General features: G+C 44.7%; 1 protein-coding gene across 1 annotated transcript in view; it reads right to left on the bottom strand.

Moving 5' to 3' along the window:
- Positions 1 to 13,493, bottom strand: part of mrpl23 (mitochondrial ribosomal protein L23) — a 49,099-nt gene that overhangs the window by 18,192 nt on the left and 17,414 nt on the right. Inside the window, exon 4 of the mRNA XM_084059377.1 lies at positions 10,782 to 10,855. Coding sequence (XP_083915503.1) covers positions 10,782 to 10,855 — 74 coding nt within the window. The remainder of the gene's footprint in view (positions 1 to 10,781; positions 10,856 to 13,493) is intronic.

Here is a 13,493-nt window from a genome sequence, read left to right as displayed (position 1 = left end):
ACAACACCGTTATGGTAACAGCCATTAAAAAAAGAATGGGAAGGGAGAAAAAAACAACCTAAAAACAGTAACATCGCTGCTAGCCAGTTTGCTTTGAGGCACCAAAGATGGTGCCTCCATGCACAGTAGCATATATGTTTGTATATAAATCCCTAAGTTCCCATAGTAAAATCCATATCCGTGATCATTTAACTCAGGGGGTGTACAAATAGAACCGATGTGGTTCCATGTATACACCCTCCGAGTTAAATGAACACCAAGCATTTTACATAGAAGTATCTTCTGTCTGTATTACACAGATGCAGATTTCCAAATCAATACCATGAAAACATTATTGTGCTCTGTAAATGTGGCCAATACTAACTAACACTACGTTGCCTAGATGGATGACACATTTGATTCTGAGATGTTGGCTGATTGGGAAATCATTTCTTTGTACCAGTGTGTGGCTTCATGTAAAGCGCTTGGAAAACATGGCCACATGCGCAAAATTGACATGTCGACACAAGGTTCCTGGCATTGGAGCTGGACCATTCACAAATTTTAGAGAGCGGTCAGAATTCTCATTCATATTATTCAGAGTGTCACCCTCTAGGGAGTGCTCAGAGAGCGCGCTCCAGCCAACAGAAGAGAGGTACAGCTGGAACTAACCAGCTAAGTTGGCTGGAAAGCAGGCTGCCATTCCACATAGTGAAAATAACTCTTCCTCGGGCCCAAGCCTCACCACAGCCTTATAATTTATATGCTAGACACAGGGTGTAGTTTCATCAATGTTTGACATTTTTTTCAATCATCCCTCCTTTCTACCTGCCCACTTATAAATGCCTATAATTTTGGACGCGGGGCACTTTCTTTTTCAAACAAAGCACTAGCATTGGATTTACAAAGGCACCAACAAGGTTTAACTCAAAATGCTATTTGGTGCATATTTAACTGTAGGCTGGGCGAAAGAAAAAATGGACTGAATGAGGTAATCATCCACAAGGCTGGCAATGCGTTGTGAACATGAGCTACAGTGAGGAAAACATCTGCCTTGCCAGCTGCATTGTGATTTCACTGAAAAGTGAACATTTATGAAAGGCATTCTTAATAACAGTCGTAACAGGCATCCGAAATAGGAAAGTTAATACGACTGCATTACTTTTTGAACGGCCTTGCCGCACGGACAAAGGTTTACTGAACCAAGTAAGGAATGTAAGTCTGCTAAGTGTCTGCGGTAGCATCGACCTAAGTCGGAGTCCAAACTAGGACTTCAACCCCACCCCAAATCGATAAACGTTTCCAACGTCACCTTGTCCGGAAATAAAGCAGTTACAAAACTGAAATACAACCGTCACCCCATGAACCCTTGAATGCCAGTGAGTCGTTTACAAGTGGAAGGAGTAGTGGTATTAGTGGAATTTGAAAGAATCAAGAAAAAGAATCCATGCGGATTTATTAGGTACAAGAAGCTTAATGCAATTTTGTGCGGTCCACAAAGTATTGTGCTACAACAACGGCAACAGTAATAAGACTAGAAAATGTGCTCCTCGGAGCACAGGTCTCCGCCAGTACTGTTCCTGATTAATCCTGTCTTACCTCACTTCAAAAGATATAAATGATCTTTTGAAGTGACACACCTATTTATAGGACTCTATTTCATCATGCGTCTCGCTAGCCAATCAAAGCACACCCTTTTAACATAATGTCACGTGTCACGTGAAGCTTGACCAATGTTAGCTTGGTGGACACACAGAAGGACGAGAACGAAAACATAGTCTCCTGGCGGAGACAAAAAATAAAATCACACCCAGTGTGAAGTGAGCGGTGTGATTTATGAGTTATTAATTTCATCATGCGTCTCGCTAGCCAATCACAGTACGTCCTGCGAAGTTTGAAGTTAATTTCATCATGCATCTCGGTAGCCAATCACAGCACATCCTGCGAAGTGACACCATGTTGTGGCGTCACGGCATGGATCAATTCACTCCTAGTGTAAATTGAGCGGTGCTTACATTTTTTACATAAAGCGGTTGCACCGCTCAAAAATAAGAAAAACTAAGCCTTCAGCAGTATCCACAATTAGGGCAGGGAGAAAAAAATATATAAAAATACAAAAAGTTAAAATATGGAGATAAGAGGTTTCTGCCCAACAGCAACAATATGCTATAGCAGAGACCCATATCAATAGTAAGAGTACCTAATATTTATACTAAAGCAGCAAGGACTCACAATACGGCTCTTGCTACAAACACACCGGGCTCACAGAAGTCACAAAACTTGTGATACAGAGACAGTTATGAAGGGGTGTAGGGCTGCAAATATCGATTATTTTCTTAGCAATTATTCAATCGATTGACTTTTCTATACTAGTTCCACTATTTCGTTAAAAAAATTGGCCCGGATCGCTGACCTAGCAGTCCGGGCACTTGGGCTCTAATGTAGCCTGGCAGTGCATCGCGGGTTCGAGTACCGATCCCGACGATCTTTACTGCATGTCTCTCCCCATTCTCTCTCCCTGTTTCCTGTCCATCTCTACTGACTGGCAGAAAAGCCCCAAAAAAATATTTTTAAAAAAAGAAAAGAAAAGAAAAAATATATTTTTTAAGTATTAAATCATTTAAAATGTCAGTAATTTCTTTGCATATTTAAGTTACTTGTCATATCTGACTTTGTTTATTAAGACTAAAGGCCAAACAGCCAATTTAACAAATTAAACATGAGTATATTTTTGCATTCCAAGGATCAATGCCAAAGACACAATTAAATCGTTAATAATAACAAATATTTGTCCGGCAATTAATCGGCAAGTAAACATTTAATGAACGTGACAGCCCCAATGTGTGAGTGTGACGTGCGTTTCGCTGCTGCTGCCCCCCCTCTCCCTCCACATCCCATCATCCCCTCCCCACTCTTCCCCTCTCTGGCTCCCCTTGCCCCGTCTCTGGACCTCCTGGCTCTGGCATGACTCCATCATGCCCTCAGTCACCCCCACTCCCAGCTCACCCCTCTCACACACACACACTTTCTCCCCACACACAGTGCATATTTCCTAAACACACACACACACACACTAGTTCTTCCCCACAGTGGGGTCCCCCCTAAGCCTGAGGAAAATGGCCGTCACGGAACCCCGCTAACGGGAGGCCTCCCCTCAACCACAAACCAGGGGTATGAGAGGGAGAAAGAGAGAGAGAGAACGTATTACTGCTGCAATATTAGCTGATGGAGAGAGCAGGGTGCACGAGGAGTAGAGGGAGGGAAAGGGGGGAGTGTCTGTGTGTGTGTGTGTGTGTGTGTGTGTGTGTGTGTGTGTGTGTGTGTGTGTGTAGGAGGGGGGGGTGCTGTGAGCATCGACCCACAGAACACTCACCCACATGTGGTGTCAATTAGGAACAATCTTGTTTTCTACCCACCGCTGCAAAAGAAAGAAGGGTTTTTCTGGGGCTGTGTGTGTGTGTGTGTGTGTGTGTGTGTGTGTGTGTGTGTGTGTGTGTGTGTGTGTGTGTGTGTGTGTGTGTGTGTGTGTGTGTGTGTGTGTGTGTGTGTGTGTGTGTGTGTGTGTGTGTGTCCACACACGAGAGAGAGACTGAGGTAGAAGAGGGGGTGAGAGGAGGAGGAGAGCATGTTTTTCTGCAAAGCAGCCAGAGAAATAGGCCGGATATTCGGTTTTATATCAAGCCGTTTAAGCACAAAGAGGCTGCGTTTGAGCGTTCCTGCCCGCCGTTCACAGTCAAACGAGCATGACTTCACAAAACCACGACGTGATTGCAACTACAGAGGGAATGACACTCAGCAAAGTGGAAAAAAAAACAAAAAACAACATAAGCTCTCTGGGGCCGAGCGTGAATGGTGCACACATGTCACAGATAAATAAGTGTGCGTGCGTGCGCACGCGCGTGTGAGCGTGTGTGAGTGTGTGTGGACGTGTGTGTGTGTGTGTTCTGCATCCTCACACCTCTGCAGCCTGAGTTATACTTAGCTGCACGTGGGTGTCACTCACCAAAAACAGAATATCGTTGCTGTAGGGTGAAAACCTCATACTGTACAGCATGTCCAAAACTGTTACTTTTCAGGATTCAAATTTAAAAAACACCCAAAAATAGCAGAGCTACAAGCTCTGCTTTTTTGTGTGACACTGTTGTATGATGAAGTACAGCATTAATTTACACCAAAAAAAAAAAAATATGGAGGTTTCTGCCCAACTGCAATGATATCTACAAGCTCGTACGCTTGTAGATATGCTGATCGCGACGCATTGTGAGCTTGTAGATCGGCTATTTTCAAATGGCCGAAATGTATATAGGGCTGAAGTGGTCAATGTAATGTATGTTTTGTAATAATAATCCAAATCTACAAAGTAACTAAAGTTTTCAAAATTGTAGTGGAGTAAAAGTACAATATTTGCCCTTGAGATGTAGTGGAGTAGAAGTAAAAGTACGAAAAATTGTTAATACTCCAGTACAAGTAAAAATACCTTGTACTTTAGTCACTTTACACCACTGACACCGGGCACACGGGTAAAAAGTATAAATCAGGCTGGACTGTTTGTGCGCAACTGGTTGTGAACAGTAAAGCATCACCGTGGGCTCAGCTGGGACAGGGAGTTCCACTTCCTCTGTGTCAGACAAGAGGAAGTCTGTCCTTTGAAAGATTCATGGCCGCTTCAATTATGTATCCTCTTTCAAATTGTCATGTTTAGACAATTTCCATTATTCATCCGTTCGGGCGAGATTGATGGCTCCCACTCGGGTGGCTGTGTGGAGTAAACAAGTGTCTACACTACACCACTGTTGATTTATCTGGGACCAGATCAAAACGGTGGCCATGTAAAACAAAAGGCTCCTTTTTGCTTTTTGCTTTTCACGTAGTCATCAAAAGGAGTACATTAAAAACATTTTTGTTTGTTTTTTGTTTGTTACATTTTAGTGTTTGTTTCGGTTTAGAAGAGACTCAAAATCCAAAAACCACATGCCACGTTCACACCTTAAACGCAGGTGTGAAGGCACACATCTGACCAGTGGTGGAAAAAGTACTCAAAGTAAAATGTTCGGAATTATACATTTACTTGACTAAAAGTACAAAAGTATTTGTATCAAAATGTACTTAAAGTATCAAAAGTAAAAGTGCTCGTCACGCAGAATGTCCCATTTCACAAGTTTTCAAATGTATAATATTCATAAAAATCCTTTGAAAATAGCCGATCTACAAGCTCACAATGCGACTTGTAGATCGGCTATTTTCAAATTGCCGAAATGTAGGGCTTAAGTGGTTAATGTATGTTTTGTTATAATAATAAATAAAATCTACAAAGAAACTAGTAACTAAAGTTTTCAAATAATTGTTGGGGAAGCAAAGGTATTGAAGATTGGAAAAACTCAAGTAAAGTAAAAATATGCCAAAATTGTACTTAAGTACTGTACTTGAGTACATAGTACTTAGTTACTTTAGACCACTGCATCTGACACGATGAGGTGGTCAGATACAACTGCACCACACACAAAATACAGATATACACAGATGTCATTACACCACAAACAAGGTATTTCTCTGAACTATTTTTCTGGAGGGGACGTCAATAATATCACCAACCTAGTGGTCGTGCTAGAAACCTGGAATGTCTAGAAAGATTACATGGGTTGTTGGACATAAAAGGTATAAAAAGCGCCATTTCCATTTTCAATGCATGCCATGAGCGTTAAAGTGCTGAATAATAAAATCAGAGCTCGACATTACATTACATCACTGTTTCTCAACGTCAGGTCAGGTCCGGGGACCACCCAGGGGGTCCAAATAGACCCTTATGAGTCTGTAACTCTGAGAGTTAATTTAACACTGAGGATTTCGCAGTGTAGATTGGGGTGCCAGAAATAACCCATTGTACACCCTTGGAGTTACAGACTTGTAAAGGATCCATTTGGACCACTGGTGGTCCCCAAACCCGACGTTGAGAACCAGTGCATTACATCACTTAACAACCAATCTGGGAACCCATTCGGTAAAAAAAGAAAAGGGATTTATTTTTTTTCTTAGGTTTTGCCTCTGGGGGCCCCACCTCATTTTTGGTGTAGAAATGGGAACTTGTTTTGGCTCCTCAACTTTCTTAGTCCACTTCCTCCCAGGATCTTCTGTGTTTATTCCTACTAACAACAACACTACATGCTTAAGGCAGTGGTGTTGACAGCAGAATCTGTCTTGAGAGATAATTTAACAACAAACACATTAACATAACCGCATGCTTAAGTGCGGGGCTTACACACATTGGTACATACTGTACTCAGGGCTGGACTGGGACCAAAATTTGGCCCGGACATTTTAGCCTCGACCGGCCCACCACAACCGGAACGCAGATACTCTACCGCCCCACTCTGTCGAGGCACATACAAACGCACATGCCCTTAATACCACCACTTCTACTGAAAAGCATCCCATGTTCTGGAGCCTTGAGTAAAAATAAATTATAACTACACGCGACCCATACATAACTACACAACCCATACAGTTAGCCAACAGTACTCACAAACAATGAGAGTGTGTTGCTCTTATAAGGAGGATGCAAGCTAAAGCACATCATGGCACTAGCAGCAAGCAAGCCTACTCTGGGGAGATCATCTCCACTGGACATTATATAATGGACCTATTACAAACCTGGACATGAGCAGTAGAGGACTATTACGAATGGGTGAAGTATGAACATGATTGCACGCAAAAATGAGAACTTATACTGTACATAGCGAAGGCTGTAATTTGCATACTGTGTGTATGCAAATAACTTATTTAATTGTAACAGCAAAATCATTCAGTGTTTTTAATAACAGCTATGTACGACCCTGTTAACATTTTGAACAATGCACTCTATACGTCATGTCCAACTTCTTTTCAATTTTCATACATGTATTGCCGGCAGGCATACACTTAGTTGTCCGTCTTTTTTTTTCCTCCCCTCTGCTTTTTGCCCTCCATCTATCATTCATTTCCAGGTCCAGCCCATGCACTCATCACTCCATCATTCAATTAACATTCAACTCCGCCTCTGACCACCCAGTTGGTTCTTGAATCATCAGGACCACAGATATAGAAACCTAGATACCTCATTGGCCTCTGCAGTTCATTGGAGCGTCATGCTTGGTATGGTGACCGCCATATTTCCGGGGGGAACGGGCACTGGCCAATCACAGCGTGTTGACTACTGGCCAACCACAGCGCATCTTTTCCAGGACTTGTCAGAATCTAGTTGTCCCGCCCCCAACTACCTCTGATTGGCCTACTGAACGCCCCCTTCTGTGACGCACACAGAAGTTTCCAGCTTGCCCCCCAGAAGCGGAAGTGCGTCCGAGATGCATACGCTTCAGAGCCAGAGGAGGCGTCTACCTTTATATGTCTATGATCAGGACCCCAATCATTTCCAACGACCACCAATAAATACACCTGTGTACCTGCTAGTGATGCGCGGTTTTCATAACCCGCCCTGCCCGGGAGCCCAACCCGCCCCAACCCGTCCCACAAAATGAATATAAATCAATCCCGTCCCGCAACCCACCAAAAAAATATGAAAAAAGAATAAATGACGGCTTCTCAACTCACAAGCAAGTCCATTCAATTGCTTTCCAGAGAGAGAGAGAGAAGGGGACAGAGAGAGGAAGAGAGAGAGAGCGCGAGAAAGAGGAGTGTTGTGGTGGGGTTTTTCTTCTTCCGTGGTTTGACCCGCTCCGCCCGCCCCGTGATAATTGCGTCGTAATCTATAACCCGTCCGCCCGCCCCGCGGTTCAACCCGCGGGACCTGCGGGCTACGGGTCGGCCCGCGCATCACTAGTACCTGCCATCTGCCTCCCTTCTGCCATGCCCCCACTCCACTCAGTCGTAGTTCTCAAACAAACATTGAGTGTGTTTAGTCCAGTAAGTCTATCCTGTCCCATTGTCCCATGAGTTTTTAACTCATTGAGTGCCACAATCCGTCAAATCCGTCACGTGGCCTGACGCCCAGAGCGCCACGATCCGTCAAATCCGTCATAAAAAAAATTTCAAAATATTTTTTTTTTTTCAAAATAAAAGTTTTTTTTTTTTTTTTTTTTTTTTTGGGAAAAACATGTTCAGAACCCAAGATATGATGATTTGAAGATTTGCTGCTCCATCCACTCCTTGTTTAACCTATAACTTAAAAAGGCTGTATCTCGCTTCCTAAGCACTTTTTTTTTTATAATGAATTTTGGCTGTGGCACTCAGAACCAAAATTCCATTAACATGAATAAATAAGTTTGGCACTGAATGAGTTAAGGGCAACCAGACTATAGTAGACTATAGTAATAGTCCCACAATTTTGTGCCATATGTCAAAATGACCGGCTTCACCGGGAATCGTGCGCTTGTATTTTGCTAAGAGATTGGTTAAATAGTTTAATTGTTATTGATTTATTAGTGCATTAAATTTCCCCATGCACTTTAATGGGAAAATGAAAAAACTCAATTTCAAGTATTTTTTTCTCAAAAACCGTAAGGGCTACAGTTACATGACTTGGAGGGAAGGTTCATAATTTAGTGCAAAATGATAAAAAAAAGAATTAAACCAGTCGGCCTCATGGTGGCGCTATAACAGCCCACTTTATGTTTTGGCCTATAACTCTTGAACCGTAGGTTGTAAAAAAAAATTTTCCCCTAGATTCCTTGGGTCACGACGCAACTCCCCATATAGGCCACGCCCATTTGCATCAGGATAGATTTTCCGCCATTTTGAATTTTCTTCAAAACACACTTTTAGCTTCTCCTCCCACATATTTTGTCCAAATTTCACAAAAATCGGTACACGTGATCTCTGGACCCATGTGATAAACATCTCCAAGCGGAGATTTTGATAGTCCATACCGTTCGTCCGTAAATGGCTTCCAAAGTTAGAGGGAGGGGCCTGTTTTACAAAAAAGGCCAAAAATCACGAACGAAACGTCCAGTCAATCCCAAATTTGAATCCCATGTCAAGGGTGGTTTACTCAACAAATCCCCAAAAGTATTTCCACTTTGATCCATAGGGGTGCCACAAATGCTCAAAATGTAACCGTTTGATGCAAAAACCTTATTTTGGGGGGATCAATCCTCTCAAAATGAAACGCAAGTGATCTAAGGAGTGACGTGACATTGTAATTGGCACAGCCTCCGAAGGTATTCCTCCCAGCGTATTCCTCGAGTCCCGGCGGCAGCGACCCGCGACTCGCGTTGGCGCAACCACACTTTGCAATTGCCCTGAATTGCGACGCGTCTAGTTAGTTTTAATGTAGAGAGTGCACTTGGGGTTACAACAGTGATGGGATGAGTAAGAAATAAGGCCATACCAACTTAAAAAATAAATAAAGAACAAAATCTGTGTCTTAATTTGGGCATTTGAAATATTCCTTGTTAATCTTTTTTTGTTTTTTGAGTCTTGTTTTTGAGCTCCACGATTCACTCATTAAACTCTCAGCAATGTTGACTGTTGACCCAAACGTCTTAGCTCGAGACCCAAAAGAGAAATGTTATGTCTCCAAAAAATTATACCTGTATTTTAAAGTACATAATGTATTTCTACATGTTGTTTTGGAGGAGATCATTTCATCGTACCCCACCAGGGTCTGCACCTATGCATAGATAATATCTGCACACACAATCCTTAACCTTCCACCTATGGCCAGACACACACACACCACACACACACACACAGAGAGGAGGTCTGAGCTGGCCCAGATGATAGCCATACCTCGATATTTCCTGTAATAAGTCTGGCATGAAACCAAAGACGACCTCTTGCCCTCAGGCCCGGCCAGAACCCAAGCTGCTGCTTTCTCAAGAGGGCAGCCAGAGTGTGTGAACCACACAGGACTCGGGAGACATGCAACACAGGGATGTGTGCGTGTGTGCGTGTGTGTGTGTGTGTGTGTGTGTGTGTGTGTGTGTGTGTGTGTGTGTGTGTGTGTGTGTGTGTGTGTGTGTGTGTGTGTGTGTGTGTGTAAACCACACAGGAGGCATACAACACAAGGCTGTGTGCATGCATGTGTGTGTGTGTGTGTGTGTGTCTGTGTCTGTGTCTGTGTGTGTGTGTGTGTGTGTGTGTGTGTGTGTGTGTGTGTGTGTGTGTGTGTGTGTGTGTGCTTGTGCACGCCTGTCTGTCTTTCTCAGGATGGACAGCAATTACAGTGTACAAATGGTTCACTGCACGAACTGTATATCAATGCAACAAGTCTGAGTTGTTTGTGCTTTTGGAATAATAAGGTGTGCGTGCGTGCATGTGTGTGTGCGTGCGGCCGTGCGCGCGTGTGTGTACGTGTGCAAGCCAGGGGACCGAGGGGACTGAGGCACAATAAGGTGAAGGGCTTTGAGAGCTCACCTTCAAAGCCTACCTGCGCCCGAGGGCTCCGTCGGGGAGACATCAACGAACCCCTCTCACCTCTCTAACCCGGCAACACCCCTCACCCCTCCCCTCCAAAAATAACCCGACAACACAAAGGCCGAAGGCTCAGGGGTCGAGGAACTGTTGTGTTTAATAATGCAGTCCTATGATAATAAAAAAAAACAACGAGGTGGGTGTTACGGAGAGAGAGAAAGAGAGATTCATGGGTAAGGGAGGCCATTGTGGAGAGGTCTCCACCTCCCACTGTGTGTCTGTACACCACCAGTCCTAAAACAATAACACTAACCAGGACAGACTGGGAGCAGGAGAGGGCGCGTGTGTGTGTGTGTGTGTGTGTGTGTGTGTGTGTGTGTGTGTGTGTGTGTGTGTGTGTGTGTGTGTGTGTGTGTGTGTGTGTGTGTGTGTGTGTGTGTGTGTGTGTGTGTTCTCACCATCTGAATGTAGGCAACTTTGTAATCTGGCTTCTTCACCTTCTGGTTCAGGTGGTTCCGCTTCTTGTTGCTGCCTGCAAGAGCGCACGCACACGCACGAACACACGAACACACACACACACACACACACACATACATTGAATTGGCAGCGTTTTGCACTGAACAAGGACAATGTAAATACATAATAATAATATTTATTATTAGCAGCATTATTATATACTGAATATACCATATATTATGTCGATGAATAACCCAGCGCATGGCATAGATACATGTGTGTGTACAGTATGTCTTCGTTTCAGTAAACAAGCTGTCAAAAACGAGAGAAGAGCTTGCACACGTGTGTGTATGAGATTCTGTGTGTGTGTTTGTGCGTGCGTGCGTGTGTTTGTGCGTGCGTACGTGTGTTTGTGCGTGCGTGCGTGCGTGCGTGCGTGCGTGCGTGCGTGCGTGCGTGCGTGCGTGCATAGTTAAGTGGAGCAGAGGCTGACCCTGGTGACTGGGGAATGCAGGTTAACCTCTCTACACCAGCTGGAGGTGATGACATCATTCTAACTCCTGTCAGACCGCTCCACCACTGTCTGGCTTTTATGTGTGTGTGTGTGTGTGTGTGTGTGTGTGTGTGTGTGTGTGTGTGTGTGTGTGTGTGTGTGTGTGTGTGTGTGTGTGTGTGTGTGTCTGCGTGTACTATACTTGCGAGGGCCAAAAGTCCCCACAAGTATAGTAGAATTTGAGAGAGCAGACTTTGCGAGGACCATGTACTTTCCTGGTCTTCACAAGCAAAATGGTTGTTTTATGGTTTAAAAAAGATTTTTAGCGTTATTCGGTTTGTGGGCAGGGTTAGGATTAGGCATTTGGAGGTTAGGTTTTCCCTACTTAGTTGTGCAGGCCATGTCACGCACACAACACATTGCGTTGCAACACATAGTGAGTGAGCTTGTAGATCTGATATTTTTCACCCATGTTGCGGCTATTTTCAGCTATTTTCAATGCCGCCCTAAAATCTTTGAGGCCTCTCAAGTATAGTAATACAAACATGAATGCGCGTGCGTGCGTGCGTGCGTGAGAGTAAGTTACAAAGTCGGTGGCTAGGCTAGGGGTCGGCCCGTTCATAGTAACCGTTGCATATCCACCACATGAGCAGAACGTCTCGTGTTTAAATCCAACCAAAACAAATAAACGCAGTGCGGTGTCGACGGAGGAAGAAGGACCTCCGCATCACACGGTTCCTCTCCACCTTAGAGCTTCCCAAATCTCAACAAGACCCCGGTGGTCGAGTCAACAGGCCCTCTCGATAACTGCCCATTGCCATGGGAACAGTTTATGACATGAAAAACGAGAGAAACATTCCACTTTAATGAGTCATTTTGTGTGTATGTGTGTATGTGTGTGTGTGCGTGTGTGTATATGTGTGCGTGTGTGTGTGTGTGTGTGTGTGTGTGTGTGTGTGTGTGTGGCTAATAATCACCAGTCAGGCAGCCCACTGCTCAGGGAAAGCCCTTAGCAGAGTCGTAAAACGCCCACTCACCACCCCACCCCCCCCCCACTCCCCCTGCCTGACTAGAGGCCCCTGTGTGGGTGGGAGGCAGAGGTAACGGGGTGTGTGTGTGTGTGTGTGTGTGTGTGTGTGTGTGTGTGTGTGTGTGTGTGTGTGTGTGTGTGTGTGTGTGTGTGTGTGTGTGTGTGTGTGTGTGTGCGTGTGCGTGTGCGTGTGCGTGTGTGTGTGTGTCTGCGTGTGTGTGCGTGTGTGTGCAATGCATGCATTACGAAATTGGCAAGGGAATCCATTGGGAAATGCTGTAACCTTCACAGGAGCCAGGTAAACAGTTAAGTCGTAACCCTCTCAAGGCAAAGACACTTGTATGTAATATAAATCTTGTATCTCACTTTATATTATTTATTGCAATACATGCACTGCCATTTCCCTCATCACTTGCCTAGCTGCCATTCTATTGTTGCAATAAGCTTGTTCGTATTATTTCTGCTCAATGCACTGTGTGTTTTGATCCAGGTTAACGTTTGCAGGGTTTTTCTCTGCACGCCGTGACCCCTTTGCGTTGCATAAGGTGAATCGACAATGAAGAATTGAAATGGACTCAAATCGAAAAAGATGTGTTTCTTTCATGCAGACTCCCCCTCTCCACCAACCCCCTCTCCGCCCACCTCTTGCCCCATCGACACACAGAGAACTTTCACATAACACTCGCAAACGCAAGCACAAAAATTTCTCCTGCTTTGGGATTGTGGTTTGGCAGTCGGCTATCACGTTACAAATCCCAGGCCAGAGTGGTAGCCATGGCAACGTCTTCCAAAATACCCCTGCCGCCCAAGGAGGGAAGAAAGGGTCGTTTTGCGCCCCTCTCGCTCTCTCTCTTCTCCCCATTCGCCGTCTTTTATGCTGCCAATGGAGTGGAACTCCTGACGCAGGCAGGGATACCTACTCTGACGCACCTCGGGATCGCCAGGGGCCCCGGAGTCTCTCGCCTTCTTTTCTCCCTCTCTCCCTCTCTCTCTCTCTCTCTATCGTTCACTTGCTTTCTTCCCTCCCGAGGGGCTTTCCTTTTCCCCGAGCTTTTAAAGACACAACCCTAATAAACACAGCCTTAATGGGTCCTGCACCATGTAACAGGGCTAGGCGCCTCTCGCCCTCCCCTCCCGCCCGCCTCACATCTCTCGTCTCTCTGTCTCCAGAGTTAGAGGGGGCTCCTCGTG

The sequence above is a fragment of the Gymnoscopelus microlampas genome, assembly GCF_963454915.1.
Source record: "Gymnoscopelus microlampas genome assembly, chromosome: 6".
In the NCBI taxonomy this organism is placed as follows: Eukaryota; Metazoa; Chordata; class Actinopteri; order Myctophiformes; family Myctophidae; genus Gymnoscopelus; species Gymnoscopelus microlampas.
The sequence above is the reverse complement of the archived record's forward strand: the minus strand, read 5'-3'. Positions and strand labels throughout refer to the sequence as shown.